Below are 26245 nucleotides of genomic sequence, written 5' to 3'. Positions count from 1 at the left end.
TGGGAAAGCCCTTTGAGAAGAAGGAAATCCTGGAAGCACTCTCATTGGAGAAGGCTTGTATGAAGTAGGAGATCAAATGGGGACTCCCCCACCATGCCCAAGGCCCAATGGAGTTAGATATTAAGAGATGATGCTCCTTTGGCATATTTGATTGTAGTTGCCGTACCAGCTAGAATATCTGCTTTTTCCTTTAGCCATACCAGGACAAGTGCATTTAGAAAAAGCTTACCATAGGCTCTCCCTTACTCCTCTGTCATCCTTGACCAGGCTGGGTCCTGCTCTAAAGCTCAAACCCTCTTATGCTGATTTCATGTCAACTTTCCTACAGTATGGATTCCTGAGAGCTGAGCTCATTTCACACAGGCATGTGCATGTATTCCCTCTTCTGGTAACTGATACCTCCAGCATTCCCTATAACTTCACAAATAGTTTCTATACACCATATAACTTAATCCAGCATCTCTCATCTCCTTTCCCATAGAATTGTGAGAACACGGGTTAAAAAATAAAAAAAAGCAAAAAAGAGGGAAAAAAAACCAACAAGGGACAGGGACCAGCAGGAAACCAGCACAGACATTACTCTTAAGGAAGTCCATGAGTAAGAAGAAGCTTGGTCTGGTGCCAGCTTGGCAGGCCATGATTCACCTATCTCCTTTCCCACTGATGTTTCATTTTGAACTTGAATATGACATCCTCCACTCCTAATGTGATGTATTTGAGTTCCTTCCACTCCAGAGGCTGGAGCTTTCCCCAGGCAAGCAAGGGAATTCCATCTTAACTTCCTCCTTGCTGCCAGTGAAGCAACCATGCTCTCCACCCCAAATTTTCAGAGCAGAAGCTTTGACTCCTTCTGCTTGAGGATATTTAAAACAAACAAACAAACAAAAAAAGTCAGCACACATTGTCTACCTCTATCCTTTTCCTTTTTGAAGCCAAGATGAAAGGATTTGTGTTTTGTTTTCCTTTTAGCCCAGGTGGGCTGCTCTGCTAGCCTCTGCCCCATCTACCATTGTTACAGGTAACAGCTGTCAGGATCGCAGCTGATCTTATGAAAGAAGCCTTGAAATGTGCTGCAACCAGGCACCTGGCAATGCTGAACCCATTTGTTCATAGTGAAGAAACATGCAAGCTTTTAATTGTTCATGGCAAAGGGAGCTTTTTAATGACTTCAATTAACAGAGAGAACTCCAGTTAGTTCTTGCTGTACAAAAGTGTCCACAATGTCATTAAAATGAGATTTACAAGTGTCATAACTCCGCAGCATAGTCAATAATACAGCCAATCATTACAACTGAGCACCAAAAGAGAAGGGGGTAACATCATACCACTGAGGAATTGGATGAAAAGAAAGGAGTATGGGGGGAGAAGGTGCAGAGGAAAAAAGAAAAGTAATTTTTTCTTTTCAGTCTAGATTAATTTCATTCTACAAAATGCTACTCTGTTAAAATCGTACAAGCAAAACCATTTTTGTATGTTCTTTCTTTTGTAGCAGCAAGCTTTCTCTAACAAGCCTTTTGTTTTAGTGCAAATACTCTAGGCCTATAATTCAGTAAAATAATTAGAACAGAAAAGACACAATATCAGAGAGAATGCCTCAGAGCTGAAATTCCCCAAAACTGCAAAAATGACATCAAGATCACTATGAGCAAAGAAAGGTCCCACTTCAGCAGTCATCTTTAAGAACTTCTGAGGCAGAAACTATTTCACTGCAGACAGTAAAAAAGAAAATGCATGATCTAAAACTTTTGAGGAAAAAAAGAAAATGGTGCCCTCAAACCTTCAACAATCCTCATGGTCACCTATTAGTCACTGAGACTTCATTTCACTACTGACACCTGCTTCACAGCAGCAAAATGCTACTAATGCTTTGAATTTGTTCCATGTGAGTGGAATCAGAACCAGGCCCTTTCTGAATCTCAAAGCAGACTTTAGTGACACTAGTAACTTATCACTCTAATAAAGATGCACTATCCCTTACTGATGTTACTTTGAACTACACAGTATATCAAGATATATACAACAGTTTATCCTCTCACTGAGCAAAAACAATTGGATACCTATTTCCTACACATTTTAATATGGTTTTAACATCAAGTAACCACAAACAAGAAAGTGGAATAACCCTTTAATCATACAGGATAGGAGGGGAACAATTAAGTAAAACAGGATGAGATTTTATTATTATCTTGTATTCTGAGATTTGTCCTGAACTCCACCTACTGTTCACAGAGGAATGGTAATGAACCTTTAAAAACTTATCTCTTTTTACATTTTATACAGACAACAAAACTCAGATTCTTTTATTTAAGGAATCAAAAAAATTATTAGCCTAAAAAAAGAAAAGAAGATTGTAGTATTTTTAATGCTTTCTTTATTATATCCAAGTCTTGAACAGAAAAAAAAAAAAAGATGTAAACATGATAAATAAATAAGAAATAAATGTATATTGTTCCCCCCACCTCTTAAAATGTTTGACTTGGCCTTCCTAATGAAAATGAACTTGTGTCATGATAATAAGATTTCTTATATTTCAGAAGTCTGTTTTAGAATGAAAAAAAAAACAAAACAGTAACAAAAAGAAAAAAAGAAGCAACAACCAAACACCAGGAATGTGATTTGGGAGGATGTTAAATTAATGGCAGGCAGATCTGCTAGAGCAGGCACAAGACGGCTGCCTGCCAATAAATAATAAGAGACCAAGGAGAAGGGAGGTGTCTTAGGTTTGTTTTCATTTTGTTTTTTTCTTTTCATTTAGGATGAAGGCCAGGTGGATCCTACATACAGTAAGCAGCAAAATTAAAAGTTCAGATAAACTAAATAGATCATTTAAATAATAATTATAAAAACACAACAGAGAGCTACTGTCCCCAGCATGTTGGTCCCAAAGCCCATCACACCACAAGTGGATTGAGACTTACCCAGTCTCCACATCTACAAGAAAAGAATATATGAAGGCAATGCCACAACTGTGAAAGGAAAAGAAGGAATGAGGGCATAACTGGAATGGCAAACATCACCTAGAAGCTGAATGTTTCCTTCAATGCAGCTGCTACTACTCCTCCCAGTTTGGCATTGATTAATTTAGAATGTTAGGAGAGACTTTGTTGGGCCAGTCACCAGGGCACTGACCTGATACCAGCTGAAATTCCCTGGGCCTTTTTCTATTGACTTCAACAACTCTGTCAGCACAAGTTACAACAGCTCCCACATCCCCACTACATGCAGAACATGGAGACACTACATATAGGAATTGGCAGGGAAGGTGCTCATGGAAAATAACATTTTGGGCATGGGAAGGACAATCAGTTCCCAAAGAGCACACCAGAAATGAAGAAAAGAAGAATGTAGGGCCAGACCAGAACAGAAGTGAAGTTGTACCTGCCTGCAAGAAACTAAACAAAAGTAAGGCTGATCCATGAAATACAAAAGGCCAGAGACAAGTGATCCCAACACAGACATTGTTTGAGAGACTTGAGGAAGAAAACGGACAGGCACAAGGTCTCTGGGGCTTTTTCCAAACAGTAGAAAATAATCCTCTTTCCTGAGCAGTTTCACATGGCTCCCATCAGTATCACAGGTCAGGAAACGGGAGCATATTTTCTTTGAGCAAGTCAATGACCAGACAGGAGGCAGTGGACAAGGACCAGCTGCACCTCCTTTTGGCAATGATTCAGTGACCAGAAGCAAAGGTAGGTTTCTGTTGTTCCACCAGATCTGAGGAGACACCTGACTTCCTGAAACCCCTACAAGGGGTGGATGTTCCTGATCTCACAAGAGACAGCAATCCTGGTCAGCTAGCCTCAAAAGTAGATGCATCATTTTAGGATTCACCCACCACTTGTCAGTGTTGTGTTCTCAAAAATGTGTGGAAACTACATGCAGAGATGTTTTATTAATAGCTTTAGGTTTTCAGTCCAGAGTGGCCCAAACAAGCATTTGGCAAAACAGAAACAGAGAAGCTGTAGTTTCACCTAAAGTGATATCATCTATGTAAAACCCCAGGAAAAGTGTATCCTCTCTGCTAACTATGAGAAATTTAAGATCTACTTTATTAAAAAGGAAGTTTTGATGTACATGTAAAGACAATACAACTCCTTTACTAATTTCACTTTCTGCGTAACCTCCATTTGAAACCTGTAGCACCAATATCAAAATGGAAGTGTTTAAGCAATACAGAAAAAGCCTGAATCCAATCAGCTTTATGAAGCAAAAAGATCACTCATATATTTCTATCAGGTTTGGTAAATACCTGGGTTAAAAATAATAGTTATAATTAAAAAGCCAAAGTCCACCTTTAGATCCAGAATAGTGTCCCTTTGAAATGATTCAAGGAATGGGAGTGGCCAGAGTTTGACAGAAGCCAGCCCTGCTGAGTAAAGTTCCAGTTCCACAAGACTAAACCCTATAAATTTCCAGTGGAGTTGGTGGGGACTGCAGCAGTATTGCATCTCTTACAACTAACCCTATAATGTATGTTGCATTTCTCCAGGTCCAGCCTGAACAAGAAATGTCCCAGTTTTGGTTGATTAAAAAAAATTAAAAAAAATTATGTATGTGTGTGTGTGTGTGTGTATAAAAGAAAAAGACAATCTCACACCAAAAAAAAATAGCTGTCACCACAGCTTCAATAAGCAGGACCAAAGAGCTATCTCCTAAGTGGTTTAGCTGGCAAGCTGGGCAATCCTAGCGTGCACAGGGTCATGGTTTGCCAGTGCCTTGACATCAACAGGAATTGAGCTTGGCTCCAAGCAGAAACAGATTACACACATTTCTGTTTTCAGTGGTGAACATGAGCACTGGAGAGCTTGTGCTCTCTGTAAGCACTTAGTACTAACAGTCAAGTCCACAGGCTAGAGAAGGACCCAAGACTAGGGAAAGAGCCCTTTGGTTTGATTCTTTGTCTTCAGGCCAATCAATCACAACAAAATGAGATCAACTGTAATGCAAAGAAAAACCAGAGGCCAAAGACAAAGGGGCAAATAATGCCAATTGATTTTCACCAGCTGTCAATCTGTCATTTGCCAGAGCTTGTCAGAAGCTGTTTTAGTTCAACAAGGTCAACACTTTATCCATGCCATTCCTGCCTGGTTAGGAGCTGGGGCCTTGTGGCCTATGCTGTGCTGGTGGATACATGCTGCTTTGTTTCCCAACAATGAAAAAATCAGCAAGGGTACAGCCAGCTAATTTCACTGTCTCAGCTGCTGCCAGTCTCCATCCTAGATTTACAGGCATGTGGTACCACCTATTTTTTTGTAGCATGTTCTGCAAATGGCCAAGGGGAGAGGAAGATTTACTAGCAGGAAGAGATCAGCCTCTGAGTCAGGAGCCCTGATGGGAAGGAAGATGTAATACTCCCTAGACAGCAGGCAGCCCAGGAAAAGTAAACAACAAGCAGCAGACTTGATATCCAGCGAACTAGGGTAAAACCCTGCCAGAGACTGCTACGTGTCAGCACAGCAGCTTTTCTGATGCTACTTTGGCCCTGAGATGCTAACTTGTTTTTTTGAGGAGCCCAAGGGGATAAATATATCTTTTTAAAAAAGAAAGGCTTCCACATGAGCCTTCTGCTGTCTCTGTGCCTCAGGCTAGAGACTACAAGCTCTGCCCTTGCTGCTGAGCTCTTGGGCTCCTCTTGGTCCCCCCCATCTCCTGGTCTTCCCAGCTGTCATCCCTCTGTCTGGGCAACCCTACATGTTTTCCACAGCTATTCCCAAGAGGTCAGATCCTAATAAGACTTTAGAGTTCAGAGTAACTGAGTGAAATGTAATGGGATCGACAACACTGGAAATGATAAGCAGAGAGAGAGAGAGAGAGAGAGAGCAAGCACAAAAGAGAGAAGTTGTAAGACCACTAACCAGAATGATTTAAGCACAGAGCGCAACCTATCAGGTCAATCCACAAAGGAAAGGAATGACTAGCAACTGTCTGCAGCTCGCCTTCGGTCCTGGCCAGGAGTGCTCCCCAAGTCCACTATAGCCACAAAGAGGTTTCCATGGGCAGTCCCTACAGAGGGGACATCACCCTCTCTGAACAACCCTGGCATGTCAGTCCCACCCTCCTGTTTCCTGTCTCCAGGGAGCTGGCGTTGGTCCTCACTCTCCTTCCTGGAGCTGTAGCACTTCCCCATCCTTGTTCTTGCTGCCCTTGTGCTTGAACGATCCTGTGCCTGTCTCTAATCCCATGGAGGGGGCTCCCCCCATGGTGCTGTGGGGGATATAACACACTGGCAAAATGGGGAGCTGCAGGGGGATTACAATGCCAGCAAGGTGGGAGAGTTCAAAGAATCTGAGGACTGGTCCCCACTGCTGCTGCTTCTCCGGTGAGCTTTGGAGCAGGACTCAGAAGGGGAGAGAGGAGACTCCTGATCCAACACGTTAGGGTAGGTGAACACCAAGTTGGAAGAGCCAGGAGTGATGGCTGGTGTTGAGGTCGCCACAATGGGAGTGTTGAGTGCCTCCTCCCCATAAAAACCTCCAGCAATGCTGATGGGCTTAATGACAGACCTCTGGGCTTTGTCAAGAACCAAAGAGGAAGATGGGATCTCTTCCTCCACAGGCTCCTGTTTTACCACCACCGCTCCACTTGCTCCAGTCCGAATGCCCTGGAGGCTGCTGGATGGTGGGCTCCGACGTTCCTCGGGGCTGATTTTGCACACAGGGCTATGAGCCACCAGCATAAACTCCAGCTTCTCCTTCTCCTTCTGGAGCTCAGCAATCTCCTTCTGCAGCACTGACTTCTCCTCCTCCAGTACTTCAGTTTCCTGCAGACAAAAAGGGAATAAATAAAATAGCAAAGGCTCAAACTACTCACATGGAACAGGGCCACCAAGTCCAGACCCCATCTGGCACAGGCAGATACACCCCAGACTCTTAATGAGCCAAGCAGACAACCAGGTCATTGCCAGTGGAGCATCTTACGTTTCACATGTCTACTTGTAGGCTATTCCCAAACATCACCAATCTAACGGTTATAATCTCATGAATTTGCCTTAATTTTCTGATGGCAAGTTTTTGCTACTGTCTTGGCCTGTGACTTCAGTCTCCTCCCTTGCTCTCTGCCTGACAGACACCTTAGCAGAGGATGCAGATCTCCTCCCATTGTTTTTTTATGTTAGGCTAGTAATATTCTTTGCACTTTGAAGAGGTAGTGTATAGCAGTCGCTAAACTGTTTCCATTTTATTTCTTTAGTGCATATTCCAGATTAGGTCTGACACTTGTCTAACTCTTGCCCAAAGGACTAACACTGGATCACCCCCTGATGCATCCTACGATTAATATATTTAGCTTTCCCATGGTCACATCATGCAGATGGATCATAGTCAGCCTGGGAGCAGTTAGTACACCTTCCCATGTGAGGAACTTGTAACTTCACAAAACTCACACTTAGCCCTTCAGGATATGACTTCCCACTTTGCACACTGCTCTCACTTCTATCGCTATAGTCACAACATTTCTATAGGATATCCTGCCTCCCCTACACTGAGAACACCTCCTAATTTGAAGCAGTAGCACATTTGACAGGTGTGCTTTCACTGCTGCTGTGCTTGTTAACAAGATCATTGGATAAAACCAGGCTCTTGGTTCTTGACCAGGAACACTGAAGCCTTTCCTTCAGCTTATTCCACACAGCCCAATCTTGTCTTCTCTTCAACGAGTGCCTTACCCATCACCCCTTCGTTCTTATGCTCATTTCTACCTTCTCCAGCTTTACTAATTACTACTCATACAGTATCAGGGTATGTGTCTCTGTGGTGCTTCCTTTTTGAAGTCAGTCAGTTACTATCCCACCTCCAAAGAAGGACTAAGCCTAAAGGGTATAGCTTTGATAGGTACACATATCTGCCTTGTTTTCTACAGCTTTTAGATGATCCTACCTCTTTGGTGCTTTTGTACTTAAAGCCTGCCTTTGAGGCACACAGTGTCTTTATTTCCACTTATGAAAGGTGACCAGAGTCAGGGAGACTTGTGCTAGTTAGTTGAGAACCAAGGAGGGAAGAGAGCTCCTAGGACATTTTGAGCACTCAGGAAAGAGAATTTTAGGGTCTTAAGCTCCAGGCCCAAGTCCTCCTCATCAGTTACTGTTGATATAGGGGCAGTACCCTTGGGCAGCCTTGGACAAGGAAGGCAGAGTGTGTTTGAAGCATCTTCTCAAACATGCTGGTGGAGGAAGAACAATGCCCTTGGAGCTGTTCGGAAGGGTGGGTAACGAGGGAGGAGAAACGTATGCAGGGTACATACCGCCTGGAGTTTCTCTGTTAGCTCTCGACGCCTGTTACGACACTTAGCAGCTGCCAGCTTATTCCTCTCTCTCCGGATCCTTCGTTTCTCTTCTTCCTCAGGCGACAGCTGTGGGCAAGTACCAAGAAAATCCAATCAGATCTGAGCAAGGCTTTCCTTTAAGTTTGTGAGGATTTAACTGCAATGCAAAGGAAAAAAGCCTGATCTAGCAGGATGCCGAGCACTCCCCCTCATCATTGATGTCAGCAGAAGATGAAAGCATGCAGTATCTCTGCCTGCACCAGGTCTTAGCGGAAGGGTGAGTAGAAGGAGCAGGGCACAGGGAGAAGATTGTGTAAGAGGACAGTTAATCTGCACCAAGGCCAAACAGATAAATGATGCTCTGACTGTTTCACAACTTGGGTGGTACATTAAGCAAAACCAGAACACGATGTTGTAAGTGCCTCTTTCTTGAAAGAAAATATCTGCTGCTTCCCACACAAAAATAGTTGTTTGCTTGAAGGTCGGGATGGTGTACAGGGAGAGACAGGGAAATCAGCAGAGCTCCCATGAAGTCCGTGAAGCAACAATGATTTACACCACCCAAAAATCTGACCTCAGATTTTTGAGCACTCAGCAAGATAACACACTGCTTCTTGCATCAGCAGGCAAGGCTCCAGCGATATCAAGGGCTTCTTGAGGCCAGCTGACATCCTCACTGATGTAAATCAGGAGCAATTCCATAAAAACCCATTCAGTTACACTTTTGTGAAACCAGAGGAAGTGAGTAGGAGCTCACAAGACCTGGTCAAAGCTATGCCTAGCTTTTGGGGTTTGAGACAAGGTTTTACAAACCCCATCAGTAGCAGATAGATTTGTGCCATGGCCAAAGCCAGGGAGTCAGTACAGCAGGGCACAGAGTGGGCAAGCGTGGCTCCACTCTGCTGTGGCACCCAGCGTGCAGAAGCCATGCAGACAGCCCAGCATGGGGATTCTGGACACGTGCTCAGCCCTGCACTCCAACCTTGTGCCTTATGTTTCACCCAGCACGTGTGTGCTGCAGGGACTCTGGCCTGGTGACTGTAAATGAAAGCAAAACCCTGACACCTGGCAAAACACATGTCTCACAGATTGCCAGCAGAGAATGGAAACACCTCTTCAGAGAAGCTTCAGTTTTAATATCCTCATGCACTGTCAATGTCACAAATGAGACATTCACAGTTTTACTATCTTTTCTTTTTATTGTTAATTTTACTCCAACCTCAACCTAGTTTGTTTTGGCTTGCTCTAGCTCCCTAATTTTGATGTTTGCAGTTTGAGTAAGTTTACTTCAGCCTCTGGGCTTTCCACTCGCTCATTTCAGCTTTTTTCAGGATCTGATCTGTGCCTGTGATTTCACCTGCATGTAATATGAGCCCCTGGATGCTCACTGAGCAACACAAGCAATTCCAGGATTGCAGGACACAGAATATAGGCCCAAAAGCTTTTTCCATCACAATGTCCATCTTGGGGGTGGGGGGGGCGGGCAGTACCTCCACTTTGCTAGGCAGCATATTTCCCCCGGTAAGGAGCCCCTGTAGGCACTGCTCTCCCTGCTACAGCTCCTCCCACTCACTTCCCACCCCATATGAGTGCAGGGTAAAAATGTATTTGCTCACAAATATCTCCAGTATAGCAAAGCACTGAACATACACACAGAAGCTATGCTTACTTGGGACCCCTGTGTAAAATTTTCAAGAGCTCTTTAATGCACAGATCTCATTGAAATACGTTTGGAATAAAATTTCTGCTCCAAGAGCCTTCAGCAATTTAAAAACTATCTGTTTCAGAGACTCTGCTTTGCAAAAATTGCACAGGTCGGCAGAAGCCCCTAATCTGGATGGATGTTCTTAACATTTTACCAGAGCTAAAAAGGAATATTCCATCAGTGGCTGCTGGATTTGTTTGAAAGTGGTTGGATTGGGCACTCTTTTTGTCCATGCTATATGCACTATCCGTAGCTTGTCCAAGCCCAATACGTGCATTCACTGTCAGGAATGTTCATCAAAACAGGCTCTTTTCATAAAGCGTTACACAATGTTTTCCAAAAAGACACTCCATTGTGGTGCTCAAAGCACCAGTTGTGGAAACCTAAGCACAGTAAAATGCCTGGGTAGTGCCTTAGCACGTGTCTAATCAAAAGGACTTGGCTTTGAATGACCCACAATGAACGGCTTGCAAATAAGCCACAGGCCAGGAATTGCTTGGCACGAATCCTTCAGCAAATAACTCAGAACAACAAATAAAGCAGAGAATATGGTGATCTCTTCACAGCCAATTTGTGAACACAGAGGCAGCATTTGTCAAACAAATTAGTTGTTGCTAATTATTCCTCCAGTTCTGTGAGACTTTCTTTGCCTTTGGACATCAGCCCTGCATGCAGGGAACAGGGAAGTAGCTCCAGCTGGTGGAAAAGGCTGGCACATACCAGAACCACCACGGCTACCCCATCCTTCCTCCCAGAAAAGGGTCCTCACTGCAGCCGTACCAGCTCCCCACACAGAGGTACCGCTAAACTCTGACTTTTAACCTCTTGGGTCTAAATCAGACAGCAACTCCACATAAAATAATCGGACTGAATCAAAACAGATTATGTAGAAGTGGAGCTGGTGAGTCTTACTAGAAACAGACCTCACACAACAGCATCCGCTCATGTCTGGAGGGTGTCTCACTGCACTGCTCTGCAGCAACCCACACAAATGCTGCTTGGGAACAACTCGGGGAGTTTAGTCAGATTTTTATTATTATTATTTTTTAAAAGAGAAATCAGCCTAGGACTTTGAGTAGCTGCTCACCAGACAGCCCTGGAGAAAGTGATTCTTACTAAGATAAGAACAACAGTGCTGATTTCCAGAAGATGACATGCCTGCACCTAGTCCACCAGATCCAGAGTCAGAGCTTGATAATCCCATCAGGAAGCTGAACACAGGGCAGCAATAATACAAGCCTCCCCATGCCAGTTATGAAAATACCGCTGGGTTTGGAGCAGAGAAATCTCTTATGGGATCCCCCACCCAACTGCTCCAAAAAAAATCAAGAGATTCCAGGTCTGTAGTGGGAAGGTGGATTTAGATCCCAGTCATCCAGAAGGCACTTCATATTAGAGCTGAGGTGTTTTAGGGAAGCTGCTCTTCCCTGCATGATGCAGGCTGGTACTGGGGGCATCACACAAATAGAGACTGGAGCAGTGCTAGCAGCTACAAAGCTGACAGAAAACACTAGTTGATGTAATTTGGTGTCAGATTTGTAAAGGATCTATATGAAAGCTGCTCTGCTTTCTTGGAGGTTTCCTTCTGCCTGGAGTGGTAGAGACACTCAAACTGAAGCCCAGAGCTCAACTTCAGAGTTTCACCTGCTTTTGAGACCAAGCTGCAATGTGAGCTGCTGAGGCACAGTGTTTGACGAAATAAACACTTGGGTAAACTGGATAAATCTCACCATATGATGAGGAGTCAGCAATAAAAGTCACCCTCCAGCTTACACCCTACACCACCCTAAGAAGCCCCAGCATGTGTACAGCACCAGGGATGGACCTTGGTACTCCCCTGTGGTGCTGGGAGATCTCATGAGTGGTGAGGGGGAAAATCTCTGTAAGTCTGTTTTCAAGGCACTCCCAGCTGCTCTCCCCACTGTAGTTACCTGTTCATCTCTCCGTCTCCGTCCCACTGTGGTCCCGATGGTTTTGATGACACCAGGACGCTGGAGAGCTGTGTGTCCAGCCACTGAAGACAGCGGTGGTAGCGGGTGGCTGTAGGGGTGCGAACGGGAGTAAGGGCTTGACATGGAGGTGATGACGGTGGGCTGGACCATCCACTGCAGGTCTTGGCTGGTTGTGATGGCGTTGATCGTAGGGATAAAAGCACTGCCTGATCCTGGCATATCTACTCGAAATTTCTAGGAGGAAAGGCAGAGGAGAAGAGAGACAGGAGCAAAGAGACCATCAATGAGAGCAGAACATAAGTGGTTACTCTGAAACCAGCTAGGCACTTAGGAGCAGAACCAGTGAGGACCAAAGCAGCACCTGAAGCGAAAACACCAGTAGCTGGTGCCTCTGCAGCATCTTAAGCTGTCCCTGCCTGCCACAGCCCTCTGAGGAAGGCACTGGGCTCAGGCACTTCCCCTCCAGAGCAGCCCTGCCCTCTCCCAACCCCTTTCCTCTTCCCCCAAACACCTCTGCAGCATACCCTAGTGCAGTCTCCCCACCCAGGCACTGTCAACACTGCTGCCACCTCTTGCCAGTGCTCACCTCTCCTTCCAGCATGGAGCAAAAGGGGAATTAAGGAGTTTCTAGAGAAACACTTCTCTTCAAGCCCAAAGAAAAGGAAGAGAAGCTTCAGTTCTGAAATGCCATTACCAAGCAGAGCAAAGCGTCCTTTCACGAAAGGATCGCCCTGAAATTTGGGCTTGGTCCATGTAGGGTTTGGTATGACAAGAACAGCAGCCTGCTTCTCCTTCAGTAGCTCTGTGCTCACCAAGAAACCCAGCCCTGAGATGGTTACGTGCAAGGATATGTATTTTAATAGCAGCCTATAAAATAGTTCTTAGGATTCAGATCGGACAAGTTCCCTGCAGCTCTCTGCACTGTCTAGACAAAACAAGGCAGCAGTAAAACGAAGGCAGCAGCTAATGATTGCCTCCAAAATACATGTACACCTTCTTTCAGACAGAGGTAAATCCATCTGGATAATATGCTGGCACTAAATTGCAAGGAAAACAATTGCTTGTCCCCGGAGGGGGAAGCAGAGAGAAAGAATGTTTTTGTCTATGCTGAGCTCCTTCAGGATGCTTTCAATGGTTAAACTGGAATTAACACACAGACAAGCCTTGCTCCAGCAATCACTCAGCAAGGGACAGGGCTTATAGGACCCACAGCTGTCACCACCACTGGCTTGCAAGCCTTGAAATTATTTCACTGAAATGAAAAATGCACATTCTTGGGTCAACAACCTAGCTTCCCAGAGAAGTGAGAGTCCTTGCATCAGCCTGACCTCAGCTCAGGTAAGCGTCCCAGATAAGGGACACCACTTCAACAAAGATTTCCTTTTCAAGGTGTGCCTAGTCAAGCACCTTAAGAGCTTTGTTAAACCAAGGCTACTGCAAATAGTATTTCACATGCTGATAGCTACAGGCCAGCATTAGTGAGCTGCGAACACCTGAAGACCAGGAGATCCAGTCTGAATACTGACAGCTGCTGACTTGCACCTCTGAACAGCTCAAAATCTAGCAAGAAAGGATGAGAGAAGGAAAGAGTAAGTCAAATAAAGCAGGTGGGGAAATTACACAGAGAAGATGACTTTTTGCCAAGACCTTGGTAAAACCTCCAACAGCACCTCAGAGATTTACTTGGAGCTTGAGTCAAACACAGCCTCAGCTCATCCCACATTTCAGAGTCCATGTCACCTCTCCCAGTTAGTTACAGAGGCTCAGAGCCACAAACTGTCAACACTTTTATGGGTGCAAATCCCCTCCTTTGCTCTGCATGGTGTAGGCTGTGACCACATAGCACAGAAGAGGATGCATTGGTGCCTCCATAACCAGAACACAAGAGGACCTTAACCTTGCAGAAGGAAGTGCAAGACCAGTTGAACCACGAGCTCAACTCAAGGGATTTGAGCCCTACTTCCAGATCCACAAGTGACTTCTACCACGACCATTACCTATCTGTGCCACCCTCTCTTTCACATCAAAAAAGCAGAAAAGGAATGTCCTCTCTTCTTTGCAGGGACACTAGAAAACTATGACTGCAAAACATCCAGAGAGTTTCTGGTGCTTTACCATAGAGACTGGCATTCCAGAGCTAACCTTTGCCTCCAACACCCAACAACATGCTAAAAATTCCCAACAGAGGAATTTTTGGTTGAGAGAGTGAGATCCACCACCAAATCAACCACATAAAATACAAGCACCTGACAAAAATCAGGCTCTGAGTATTGACTAAGCAAGTGCTTCATTTCCAATCACTCCTGTATTCAACCTAGGACCCTTCTGTAACACTAGCAGTGTCTCCTGGACAGCAAGGGGGAGCTGCTCAGTTCAGACACATCCCTCTGCATCTCCACAATGCTTGCTTGCAGAGCTGGGAGAAGAGAACAGTTCCTCTCTGTGCTATACCCCGTATCTGTCACCACCTTCCCTGCTAATAACTCAAAATATCTTAGAAATAAAAAAAAAAAAATCCCTCAAACCTGTATTTTCCTGTATTCTGTACTTTCCAAAGGCAGTATTTTTCCTGGGTAGCTAATTAAGGGACACACTGCTGTGTCAATCTGAGTCTTAAGACACAGTATGCTCAGTCTAACACTAGGTTTTACAAGCATTGTTTCCTGACTGATCAGGCTTTCCCTACATACCTTGCTTTCCCTGCTAGGATGTTGCACCAGATCAGCTGTGCCGTGCCAAAATGCTGCTGGCCCCCCACATTCTGCCCCATGGTCATCAGGTCTGACTCCTGGGATGCTGCTGGTTGCAGTGGCAGGCCCTGAATTCCCTGTCACCTCTCCTGCACAGCCCCTTTGAGAACCAGCCTCCTCACACAGAAGTGCCAAACCTTTTCCCAAAAAGCAGCCCCATCTTTTCTCTCCTCATCCCTCCTCCTCTCAGAGAGTTTCAATGCCTCTGCTAGCCTGGCAGCACTGCCTGCCTTCACCCACCTCCCACTTCTCTTTCCAGACCCCCTCCTGCCTTCTCCTCTCACAACTCTCCTCTCCTGACCCACAAGAGGCTCCTGGAAACATCTCTCTGCCAGCTCTCAGTTCTTCCTCCCTACAAGGAATTCAGAGCACTATAGAAAGATGAAGTGATAGGCAGATTGCAGGGCTACACATGTAGCATGCACTCAGCCATGAACCCACTGCTCTCCTCCTGACCCAAGCAAACACAGATGAAGTTATCATTAAAAAACCCCAACAACTAAACAGCAAACAGAAAGAGTCCTGTTATTAAGTGTGCCAAGAACTGAGGTCAGTCTCTGCTCTGCCTTAAAAATATGGGGTTGGATGAGAGCCTCCTCAGATCCACAGACAGAGGAGGCTCCAGAGAGTCCTGCCACAGGCAGGGGCAAACTACATTAGGAGCTCACAACTTTGCAGCACAGACAGCATGGGGAGATTTCAAGCTTTGGCTTCATGGTTCCTTTCTCCACCTTAAGGTTTCTGTATGGCACTCTGCTGTGTCTTTGCTTCACTCTGGACCTTCACTGTCATCTGTAACTAAGTGCTGAGCAGCACCAGAGAACAGTCAAGAAATGGGTATAATGGCTGGGGGGGGGGAAATCAAAGCCAACAATAAAGTGACCACGAAAAATCCTAGCGCATATTCAACATTACTCAATTATCAAATATAGTGTATATGTAATAGATCTTACAATAAATACAAAGCCCTTGATGGCTCTCCTATGTTGAACATCTCCTCAAAGGAAAACTGGACACAGTGCTATAATATCTCAGGGGAAAGCTGACCACTCTGAAACAGTACACAAACTCTTCCCATTAAAGTCTATGTTTACCACATAGCAAGTCAGTGATTAGGAAAATAGCATGACACATAACTTAAAAGAAAAATGTTCCAGTGTGATGCTGTATGGGAAAAAATAATTAAAAAGCATCAAAGTTTTGGCTCAGAGACACAGTTTCCATTTAAGCATGTGACAGATACATCTTTTTTTGCTTTTGGGGCAAAAACACAATAAAGAAAAAATTTCAGCAATGCATATTTTTTGTAGTGATAAAACTGCAGCTCTCCATAGACCAGAATCAGCAGAACAGCCTAACTGCTAGGGTAAAGGCAACACTTACATTTGATCCTAATCTACAACATCTGTAAGGATTAAGGGAAAGATGGAGCACAAGGCCTTGAGAAATGTCCTGGATTCTTAAAGAAAATATTTATGTTCTCGCTAAGCTAATGTCCTGCTCAAAGCCCTGTTTCAGATAGTAACCCTAGAAACTGGGCTTTGGTCCCCATATCAAACGGCAAGCACGCGAGCTGTCTGGGGAAGATGTAGAGCCCCAGAAAAAGGGGGAAACACAACTATTGCTCAGACTGACAGTACAAATATGATGACAGAGTTTCACGACATCCTGCAGCAAGTGTTTGAATCTAAAGATGTTAAATCACAGGAAAAAAGGGAGAGTGAAAATTTGCAGATTGCCGGGCGTTTCCAGTTTCTCATCCCCCCTTCCCGCTCCCCCACCCTGCCGTAGTATTTACTGTAAACCAGGGAATAAGCTTTAGCTGAGCTAGAATCCCTGGAAACCCCAGTCCTCAGCCCGCAGAGGGCACCAGCGAGATGCGTTTGGAGCAGGCGGGGAGCGGCAGCGAGTCATTTCTGGTAAAACTTCTTTAATGTGAGGAATGTCACGGGCTGGTACGGCTGGCAGAGTTTAAGACTGGAGTTTTTTCCTTTTTTTTTTTTTTTTCTTTCCTCTCTTTTAATTATCCTATAACTCCTTGACGCGAAGGCTACACTGTTCTCACACTGTTAGTTCGCTCACACAAGCCACACAAGAAATAATATTGTGAGAAAAAAAAAGGGGGGGGGGGGGGGCGGAGAAAGCCCAACTCTGAAAAGACAAAAAAAGAGTAAGGCTCGGCCAGCTGATGTAAACAAGTTATGAAATAACCCAAGTTTGTATAACTGGACCGATTGTGTAATGCCGTCCCCAGAAGTGGTAGATTTAGTCGATCTAGGCATGTAAGTCATTCTGAGGTGTTTTCTTAGGAAAAATGAAAGGAAAAAAATCCCAAACCACACGACTGGGCTTTCAGGTCCGTGAATTCACGGCGCTTCTACAGGAAATAGTCCCCATTCTTGAAGCGCCGCCCGGCAGCGGGGCTTGAGTTCTGAGCGGGGCCGGGGAGCGCTCGGGCAAGCCCCAGGAAACTCCCGCTCGGAAAATACCTCGGCCAGCCGGAGAGCGGCCGGCGGCTCCCGGCAGAACCAAGGATAGGGCGGGCAGAGGGCTGAGCAGAACGGCACGCCGCCGGCCGCGGGGTCCCAGCGTGGCAAAGGCAAAGAGAGTGTCAGTGCCCCGGCGACAAAGCTTAGTGGGGGAGAAGCGGGCAGACAACCCCCGGCGCTGGAGACCCAGAGCCCACTTCCAGCCATCCCTCCGTATTCCACGGCAGCTGCAACAGGTCCGCGAATAATTCGGGCGACACCTCCCAAAGTCGCAGCGAAGCCGCCCAAAGTGCTGTGGGCGAGTCCCGGGCACAATCCGGGCAGGCGCGATGAACATGGACAGCGAGAAGCTCACAAGAACAAAAGCAGGAAGGAGGAAGAGTTCGGTGCACCCCTGTATTGGCGTTACCGACCTCGCAGTGAAGTTGCCCGGAGGAGCCCTTTGACCGCCGAGCGGGTCCCGGCCCGACGCTGCGGCGGGTGCCCGGGCGACAGGCGGGGGCTCGGCACCCACGCCCACCGACCCCGCTCCACTTGGGGCTGGGCCGGCGGAGAGTGCCCGCCGGGCACTCCCTTCCCCCGCTGGGAGAAGGCCGTACCTCCCACAACGCTCCCGGCCCGACAGGCGAGGAACTCCGGTCAGCGTCCCTCCGGACGCGTCGCGGCACCGCTCCGGGACGGGCGGGCAGGGAAGGAAGGCAAACGGCGGCGCCCCCCTAAGGGCGGCGGGACGGAGCGGCGGCTGCGGGCAGCCCCACGCCCCGACACCCCCTGCGCCCCCGCGGTCGGCGCCTCTACGCCGGCTGTCCGCGCCTCCACCGCGGAGGAAGCGCCGGCCGCTCCCCGGGCGTGGCGGTGAACTCCCGTCCCGGGAGAGCTCGGAGCAGCCCCCAGAGGGACCGGGGAAGAGGGACAGCACCCGGCCCTACCTGCTGGGCTGAGCCACTCGAGTAGGTCTCGGGGTGTCCCGGGGAGCCGCTGCTGCCTCTGGAGGAGGTGTCGAAGTTCCCGGGGTAGTCCTGGTACATGGTCCGAGGTCGGGCCGGGGGAGCCGCGTCCCCGCCTTCCCACACCGACACCCGCCGCTCCCTCGCCGTCTCTCCGCCCCCTTCTCCCTCCCAAATCTTCGGCTCTTGCCTTTCGCCTCCCAACGCTCGCCGCGAAAAGGGGGAAAAAAATAATAAAAACGGCTTTGGAGATGGGGAAGAAATTGGGGGGGGGGGAAGGTAAAAAGAAAAAAAAATTAAAAATAAAGAGACAACAAAAATAAAAATAATAACAATGATGATAAAGTGGCTCAGTTGACAGCCGACCGCCTGTGGGACGGGACGGTAGGACTCGGCGGCGCGGCGGAAGCAGAGCCGTGCGCTCAAGCGGGCGCTCGCCGATGTCCTCTCTCGGCTCTGCCCGGCGAAACTCTCCCCGCCGGCGGAGCGGCTCCAGCCCCGGGGGCTGCAGGCGGAGCGGTTCTCCTCCGCCTCCCCAACCTCCTCCTCCACCACCACCACACACCGGCCGCCCCTTATCCCGGCGCAAGGTGACTCAGCCGGGTCTTGCGCCCCGGGGCTCGGCGGCGCTGCGAGCGGGAGCTCCGTGCGCCCGCGGTGACTCAGAGCAATGGCATTGCCCCGGCCGCGCTCGCTTATTATCCGCCCGCCGCCGCCGCCGCACCATGTGCACTCGCACACGTCAAACCCGCGGCGCACCGGCCCCACCTTGCCAGAGCGGAGCCTCCCACCTGCCGCCGCGGCGGGGGAGCCGGCCCGGCCGCAGGGGAGCAGCGCCCGTCTCCGCCGGGCCGCCCGTCCCGCTGAACCCGCCTCTCCCGGGCCCACGGTGCGGGTCGCTACGGCTGGGCAGGCGCAGCGGCGAAGCCAGCGCGGCGCCCGGTTCCCGGCAAGCCCCGCCTCCCCCCGCCCCGCTTGGTGCCGTCCGCTGTCGCACGTTGCCAAAAATGGTCATTTGCGTCGCACGACGCGAGCGCGGGTTTCCTTGCCGCGGATGACGCGCTGCGAGAGGGATTCCCTGCCCGGCCGCCGGGATTTAAAGGGACAGGCGCGCCGATGGCAGAGGGGAGAGGGGGGTGGCAGCCGGGAAACGGAGCGCAGATCTGGCCCCACAGACCGTCCTGCCCCCCACGGTGTCTCGGGGGGCGTTTGATCTAGCTCTTCTCCCTGCAGGAGTGTGGTCGGCACCAGGGTTGCCCCAGGGCTTAGTCCGTTTTTCAGCGCATCAATAGACGAAGCATTGGACTCGTCTAGTTTTTATAGCATTGTTAAACTAGCGTTATTTTATTTTTATTTTCTTTATATTTCTATTATTTTGTTCATTTTGTATTTTTGTGGTTATTACTTCTATAATTTTCATTACTTTTCATTAACTACATTTTTCTTTTATTTACTAATATAGTGTGTTATTATTTTTGGTTCTTTTTAATTTTAAAATATTTTTCCTATTTACTTTTCATTTAAACATTTTTATTATTTTTATTCTTATTTAAATTTAATATCCTTACTTTTATTTTCTTTTTTTGCCTTATTTACTTTTTTTTAAAATTTATTTTTTACATTTACTTTTACTTTTTAAGTGGATTCCTCCATCCTTCTACAATCTTCAGAGCCACTCGATCTCTAAACCAGAGTATGTCACCGGAACACCGGACGACAGACCTGGGCTTCCCTGCAGCAGGAACTTGTGGGACAGGGACAGGACTGTACCAGCCCGCCGTGGGTGGCTCTGGCATTGCCAGGTCACTCACTAGCACAGGACGGAAGGTGGTAGTAGCAGATAGAGCAGAGCCATCCACACAGAACGCGGGCTCTGAGGTGATCTGCAGTGAATACAGCAGTGATGTTACTTCACAGATTGTTTAAGTGCCACTCCTCGACACAAAGTGTCTGTTTCCATCCTCCACGGAGGATTTGCCCAGCACTGGGCAAGTCCTTTTTGATGGTAGGGAGGGAGAAGTTATCTAAGTTCAAGCTATAAAATCCCATTTAAGCCATCTCACGGACAAAGCATTTTCCCACAGGAGCCCATCTGAAAGCAGTGGGCTTTCCTCCACTCACACTGTGCTCCTTGGAAGGTAAAAGCAGCACCCATTTGAACCCTGTAGCCTTCAGGGAACACTGAAATGAAGCACCCCATGGGGGCTAAGTCTTCATAACTCAGTTATTTTTTAGCACTGACACAGGAATTTGGGACTAAAATTCCTGCTGATGCAGTTTAGTTTTCAGCACCTTCATTATTCAGGCAATTGAAATTCTCCCTCCAAATTAGCCGGCCTATTTCAGGCAGCACCTGACTTTGGAGGAGGTGGGGAAAGGACTGTCAAAATATTCCTATGTTTCCAACTTGAACTGCATTAGGAGTGAGGGGTGGGGAGGGGGAGAGGTGCTCTAGTAGGCACAGGGAGGCTGTGATGTTTTCCCCTTGGGTGGCAGGTGATCTGCACATGCTGCTTTCTGTTGGAAAGAGAATTAGTTCAAGATGTGAGAGGAATCAGGCTGCAGTTGTCAAGAGATGAAGAGAGAAAGGGTAAAACAGGCATCAAAATAAATAAACTTAAAAGCTGTGGCTGGGTTTTGGCTGATCACCACCCTTGGCTCTGCCTCCCCCTCAGGTGGAGGGTGCTACTGGCACCTGAGCTCACCAACCCTGGTCTGGTCTTGGTTCACATCAGGTTGGTGGGCTTATAGAATCCAGTCTGCTGAGCAGCAAGAAATGCAAAAAAGTATTTGGTGTAGGGAAAGAGTGATGGCCAGAAACAGGGAAGCAAGATGGGGGTGCTGGAGCATTAGTGTTGAGTCATTTTGCAAGAGGAAAAGAGAGGTGATTTTCATCCCTCCTCCTAGAATTGTTTCTATACTTTTTCTTCAGCAGTTCATTAAACCTAAACTACCTGCCCTCCTCATATTTCAGCTCAAGCTCATTTTGAGCATTGTTTTAAAACATTATCCCAATGTTATTTTGGCACATCATTCCTGTCCTGCGGAATTAGCATAAGAGCTAGTCTGGGAACAGCTTGTTTGAAATTACATTCAAGGGTTATTTTTAATATTTGGCTGCAGTTTATGTGTATGCAATTACTTGACACTTGTAAATCCTCAGGTTAAAAGCCCTGTAAGAAATGCAGGAAGCTGAACGCACATCTGAGGCCAAGCCCTCAGCTCCCATAGGGTGATGAACCTCCCTGCCACAGCTGGACTGGCACCACCTTCCCCTCTGAAAGCTCCTGACCCACACCCATCAGATGTGATCCTGAAGCTTTACCATTTTAGTAATTTACAGTGACTTCACTGGAGTTCCTTCTTCCCTGAGAGCGCAAAACTCTTCTGGCTAAGACAGGTTCATACGCACAGAAGGAATTGCTACATTCCATTGGAAAAAAATATTCTGTCCAATTGAGTCTCCTCATTCCCATATCAGCCCTTTGTGATACTTTATATTGTTTTGGATTGAAGGAACACAGACTAGCCTGGCTCTCAACACCCCAGATACATGCATTTTTAATCTTCATCCAGACCAGGCTGCTTGTGCAATAGGCTTCTAAAAAACAAGAGATAACATGTACATCTGCCTAGTCCACTCTTACCTGGACCAAAGTCAAATTAAGACCAGCCCAGGTTCCAGGGCAGGAGAGGATCATCATAAGGCAAATGAGATTTTGGCTCCTCATGCTTCTCGATTTTGGCAGCAATTAGAAGACTGGGACCCAGACCTGGGAATGCTTTTCACGGTGTTTTTAGGGGAACAGAAGATAAGGGCACCTTGTAGCAGCTCAGACTTGGCCCTCAATAAGCATGTGGCCATAAGCACGTCCTTCTCCATCCAGCATCCCCAGCAGTGCTGGGCTGTACCAGCCACACCGTGCCACCTGCCTGAGGGCAAGATCATTGATTTTCAATTTAAAAAATATGCAGCCATGATTCTCCTTCTCTTTGTTCTTCTTCCAACCCTTAAGACATCTCCTGTCTTAAGAAGCCTGCAGTAATCATGTCACCATAAATGTGTATTGCTACCAGTGTTACAGAGCTCAGATGCGCTGTGGCCGTTCCTGCAGTGGGGCAGGGAACCTGAGGGGTGGCTGCAGAAGAAGTGGGACTGAAGCTGCTGCACACTGGTGGGGTGTTGGGGAGTTGCAGAACAACCTAAGACAGATCATACATCTCTTCTCTCTATTCGATTCTTCATGTCCTGTTTTAAAACTCACTCCCACCTCCCTGCAAATTGGTGCTTTCTCTGTTACCATTCATTATTACACATGTGACTCTTTTGCTTCCCAAGACCTTTTCCTCAAGCTCTCTGGAGAAGCGTTGTACACATATCCAGGGCTCTCCAGCCTTTCCTGAGAATTCTACTTTCATCTGTGCATGAAGTCTGCTTTCACATTGAGTGCTAAAAGTAAGTGTTTTGATGTTAACTTCTGGGAACAAGTTCTTAAGCTACCACCTCACGCTAAATTACAGTTATTTATTAAGTACTTCAGCATATCCAAGGGAGAATGGAGGTTTTCTCCTTCCAAGGGCTTGTGGATGTGGTTCCTCAAATACTTTTCATAAGCACAGAGCTTTTCATACCCATGTCCTCTTGGACCATGGAGCCCTCTGCCCTGCTGATAACCCCATGGCATGGGGCCATGGCTTCCAGCACCACAGCATATCTTTACGGCAGGGAGGCACTCCCCTCAATTGTTCTCAGGTGACTGCAGCCACGCTGTCCCTGTGTGCCAGCACACAGCTGGCTCTACCCCACATTCCCAGCAGGATGAGTGCTGCCATGCTGTCCAGTTCAGGGTAATGACACCAATGCCACTCTTACTGCTGCCAGGTAATATGGTGGCATCATTTAACTTTTTCCAGTCCTGGTGCAAATAAAAGCCCAGGACAAAGCCAGATGCTGTGATGCTCCTCCCTTTTCTGAAGCAGGGCTGGGTGATGCTGAGGCCCTGGGATACAGATGGGGAAGCAGCAGGGCACTCCTGCAGCAGGAATGGGCACCGCATGCCCCTGGCACTGCTTAGTCAGGCTGGCAGCATGGCTGTGGTGTGGGAGCAGCAGCCAGAGGTCCTGCTGGCTCCCACAGGGTCAGCTCTGCAGAGATCTCAGACACTGACAAGGCCAAACACTACTTCAAAGCAGAAATGGCTTCACTCTTCTTAACATCTTCCAGGACAAAGATCCTACCAACCCACTGAGAAGCAGGTAGAAGATGTGGATTGCAAACAAGGGCTTATTAGGGGTGACCATGACACACAGTTTATGGCATTTTACTGGTGTAGGGAAGCAGAAAACAGCTTCAGGAGATCCCTGACTAGGGATCCCTGCTTGATCCTAGCCCCATAGTACACAGGATGTGAAAGATGGGAACAGAGATCCCACAAGTCTAGCTCTAGACACCTCTTGTCACATGATGAACAGTCTTATCTTGATACTTGTGTTTGTTTGCCCAGCTCCAAACCTGTTTCAAGAGCGTGGGAGCCTGCCTTACCCCACTCCTGCCTCCTGAAGAGACACCACCTCTAGTCCCAGAAGCCAAAGGGCCCAAGAAGGCTCATCAACTCTGCAGCCCAGGAACTTCCCCAAAAGATCCCAGGCAGTGCTGCCAGCAGAGTCCCAGCAGGAGGTCTTATAAGGGATGGGAGCCCTGCCCCGTGGAGCTTGGACCTGGATCTTTCCCCATTGCCCTGACTTGAATATTTTCTTGCTGTATTTTGTGAATAGGTCCTCACAATCATATTTTCTCATGTCAGAACAGTGGAAAGGACTGAAAAATTACCTTAGGAGTAGAAAATCCCACCCCTGCCAGTGCCCCCATAGCTCAGATGAACAGATGCTAAGGACTTCTTGTCTGATGTGCCCATGCTCAGGTGCAAACAGGACCAGGCCACAGCCATGCTGATAAAGGGCACCAAGCCCTGTGCAATTGCAGCCTGGGATGGTGGGATGGGCTCTGGCCAGTACCCATGCTCTGAGAGTTTCCGAGGTTATTCCCTGAAACACGTGGTGCAGGACAAGTGGATCACCCAGCTAAGCTTATCAGACAGCTCATTGTTCCTGCCTGAATGATTCAGCACCACCAAAGTGCTCCCTGGCAGCACAGCACTGAGGAGGAGGATGAGAAGGAGGGAGGTGTGCAGTGCACACAGATAGTTCTGTAGTGGGAGGCAGATAAGCACATGGGAGTTAATGGCTGAGCTCAGATCTAGTTGAGGAAGTTTGACCTTTCTGCTGGTAAGCCTGCCTTCAGCTGACATGACAGACTTTGACACAAGCACTCAGGGGAATCTGTGGCCCATAAGTGAGACTTACTTTTCCCACAAAGTAATATTGATTAGCACAGCGCCTGCAGACATGGCTTGAGGCAGTGGTGGGGTTTCAGGGAGGGAGCAGAAGAGACAGCTGAAACGCAAAGGTAAAATGATTTGTTGACTGAACATGTAAAGCGTCCTTTCTGTCTCCTACCATAGCGACCTGCACACTGCTGAAAACCTTGGAAGGAGGGAGAGTCTTTCCAGTCTGGGCAGCAGCACTGGAGCTGGCTGGTGTCCCTGCATGGCCTGGCTCGTCTCCATTCCGTGGGTGTCCGTACAATCCAGTGCTTCCTTCCATCTTCCTGAACCACTTTGTCTTCTGGCATCCCTGGAAAAGAAACATCTGTTAGGAGCACTGATGCTTTCTGAGAATGTGCACATTTAGAACTGAAAATGAACCAAGGATGCATCTGTGCACCTGGGAGGGGCTTTTTCCTCTCTTGCCATCCAGGAGAGGCTCTGATCCAGCAATCCATCTGTAAAAGGTGGCACAGGACTGTGCCAGTGCATGACACCAAACCCAGATGTGTGCAGACTCTGGGAATCAGTGTGGTGGCATTCCTATTTGGCTGAGGTCTACATCCCCTGCAGACCCGTGGTCACAGATCTCTGTAAGCCTGGTGATTCCAAGCTGGCTACAATGTTATAAGCCACTATGGAGCATGGAGCAGTTGGATATCAGTTTCTTGCTGCCTCAGACATCCTGTTGGCGACATCACGAAGCTGAAACATTGCTCACGCTGCAGAGAACGGCTGCCTGGAGTCTGATAACACCTAAGTACCAGCAATACTCACCGGATTATCTGAGACTTGAGGTGGAGATTGCTGTTGTGCAGTGTTACCTTAAAGTCCTAGTCTAAACGCCTCCTGTAATCAACTCCTGGCTTGCCCAGGAATGCAGAATGGGGTTTTTGAAAGCAGCAGAATGCCAGGAAAATCCACAAACACCAGAGGTTTATGTCCAAAAAGGAGACAGAGGAGTCCTTCAACTTTATTCAAAGAAAGGGAGAGGCCACCGGGTCTCACACCAGCAGAGTTTTCTCTCTCGGTGTTTCAGAGTACGCAGCTTCCTTTTATCCTAACTTCCGACTGCATGTTACCCCCTTCCTTTCCCCATTGGCTGAGGTGCTTGGAGGGTACAGCCTTCTCGAACTGCCTATCACATATTCCCCAGTTGAACCTACTATTTTACCCCAAAATTCAGAAGTTCAGCCTTGTGTAGACACTTGTCTGTTTCAGGAGCCAAGCTATCTAGGCCCAGTAACAAACCTGCTGCCCAAAGTCAGTAGCGACATTAAGACCCATTTTGAAGACGTTAACACCCATAGCTTCACCCATCAAATTATTTGTAAAGACATTAGCATCTTTCCTCTCAAGAATGACCCAGAACCTGGTGTTACATATAGTGTATATCAAAGGCACTCTAAGTTATTTTAAAGCAATGCATGATATTACATCAACACCATCTGAGTCCAGAAAAACCTACCAAGTATTTTTAATGCTGGACCAGTTTTTGGAGGATTACAAGGATGCTCCCACTCAGGATGTTATTGAATCTTCCACCATTTTGCACTTTTCTTTCCTCTGCATTTTTCCACTTGCTACTGTGTACAGAAAGACAAGGAAAAGGCAGAATTTTTCCACCTGAGGTCTCAGGGTAGGACCAGGAGGTGTTTGTTCTGAATAAGTGTCCAGCTACCATCCCTGTAGCTAAGATGTGATCCTGGGGTTTGATCACTGGGGTCATGATAGAAATTCAGGAGCTCCTCAGGAGCTGG

The 26245-nt window shown here is 47.4% G+C and overlaps 1 protein-coding gene across 2 annotated transcripts; it reads right to left on the bottom strand.

Moving 5' to 3' along the window:
- Window positions 1-1130: 1130 nt before the first annotated feature.
- On the bottom strand, window positions 1131-18959 carry FOSL2 (FOS like 2, AP-1 transcription factor subunit). Of its 2 annotated transcripts, none has more exons than XM_005532808.3 (4): window positions 18085-18959; window positions 11896-12150; window positions 8239-8346; window positions 1131-6760 (listed from the first exon to the last, which is right to left on the bottom strand). In XM_005532808.3, the coding sequence occupies exons 1-4, from the start codon at window positions 18181-18183 to the stop codon at window positions 6251-6253; spliced, it is 972 nt and encodes a 323-aa protein (XP_005532865.1). In that variant the 5' UTR covers window positions 18184-18959; the 3' UTR covers window positions 1131-6250. The 2 variants fall into 2 exon arrangements, with proteins under 2 accessions (XP_005532865.1, XP_087908724.1); XM_088052598.1 differs by lacking the exon at window positions 18085-18959 and adding an exon at window positions 17755-18052.
- Between the last annotated feature and the right edge of the window lie 7286 nt (window positions 18960-26245).

Source organism: Pseudopodoces humilis, chromosome 3 (genome assembly GCF_049639895.1).
Source record: "Pseudopodoces humilis isolate 2021_Gansu_Grassland_sample_001 chromosome 3, ASM4963989v1, whole genome shotgun sequence".
Lineage (NCBI taxonomy): Eukaryota > Metazoa > Chordata > Aves > Passeriformes > Paridae > Pseudopodoces > Pseudopodoces humilis.
Note: the sequence above shows the minus strand (reverse complement) of the source record. Positions and strands in the feature narration are given on the sequence as shown.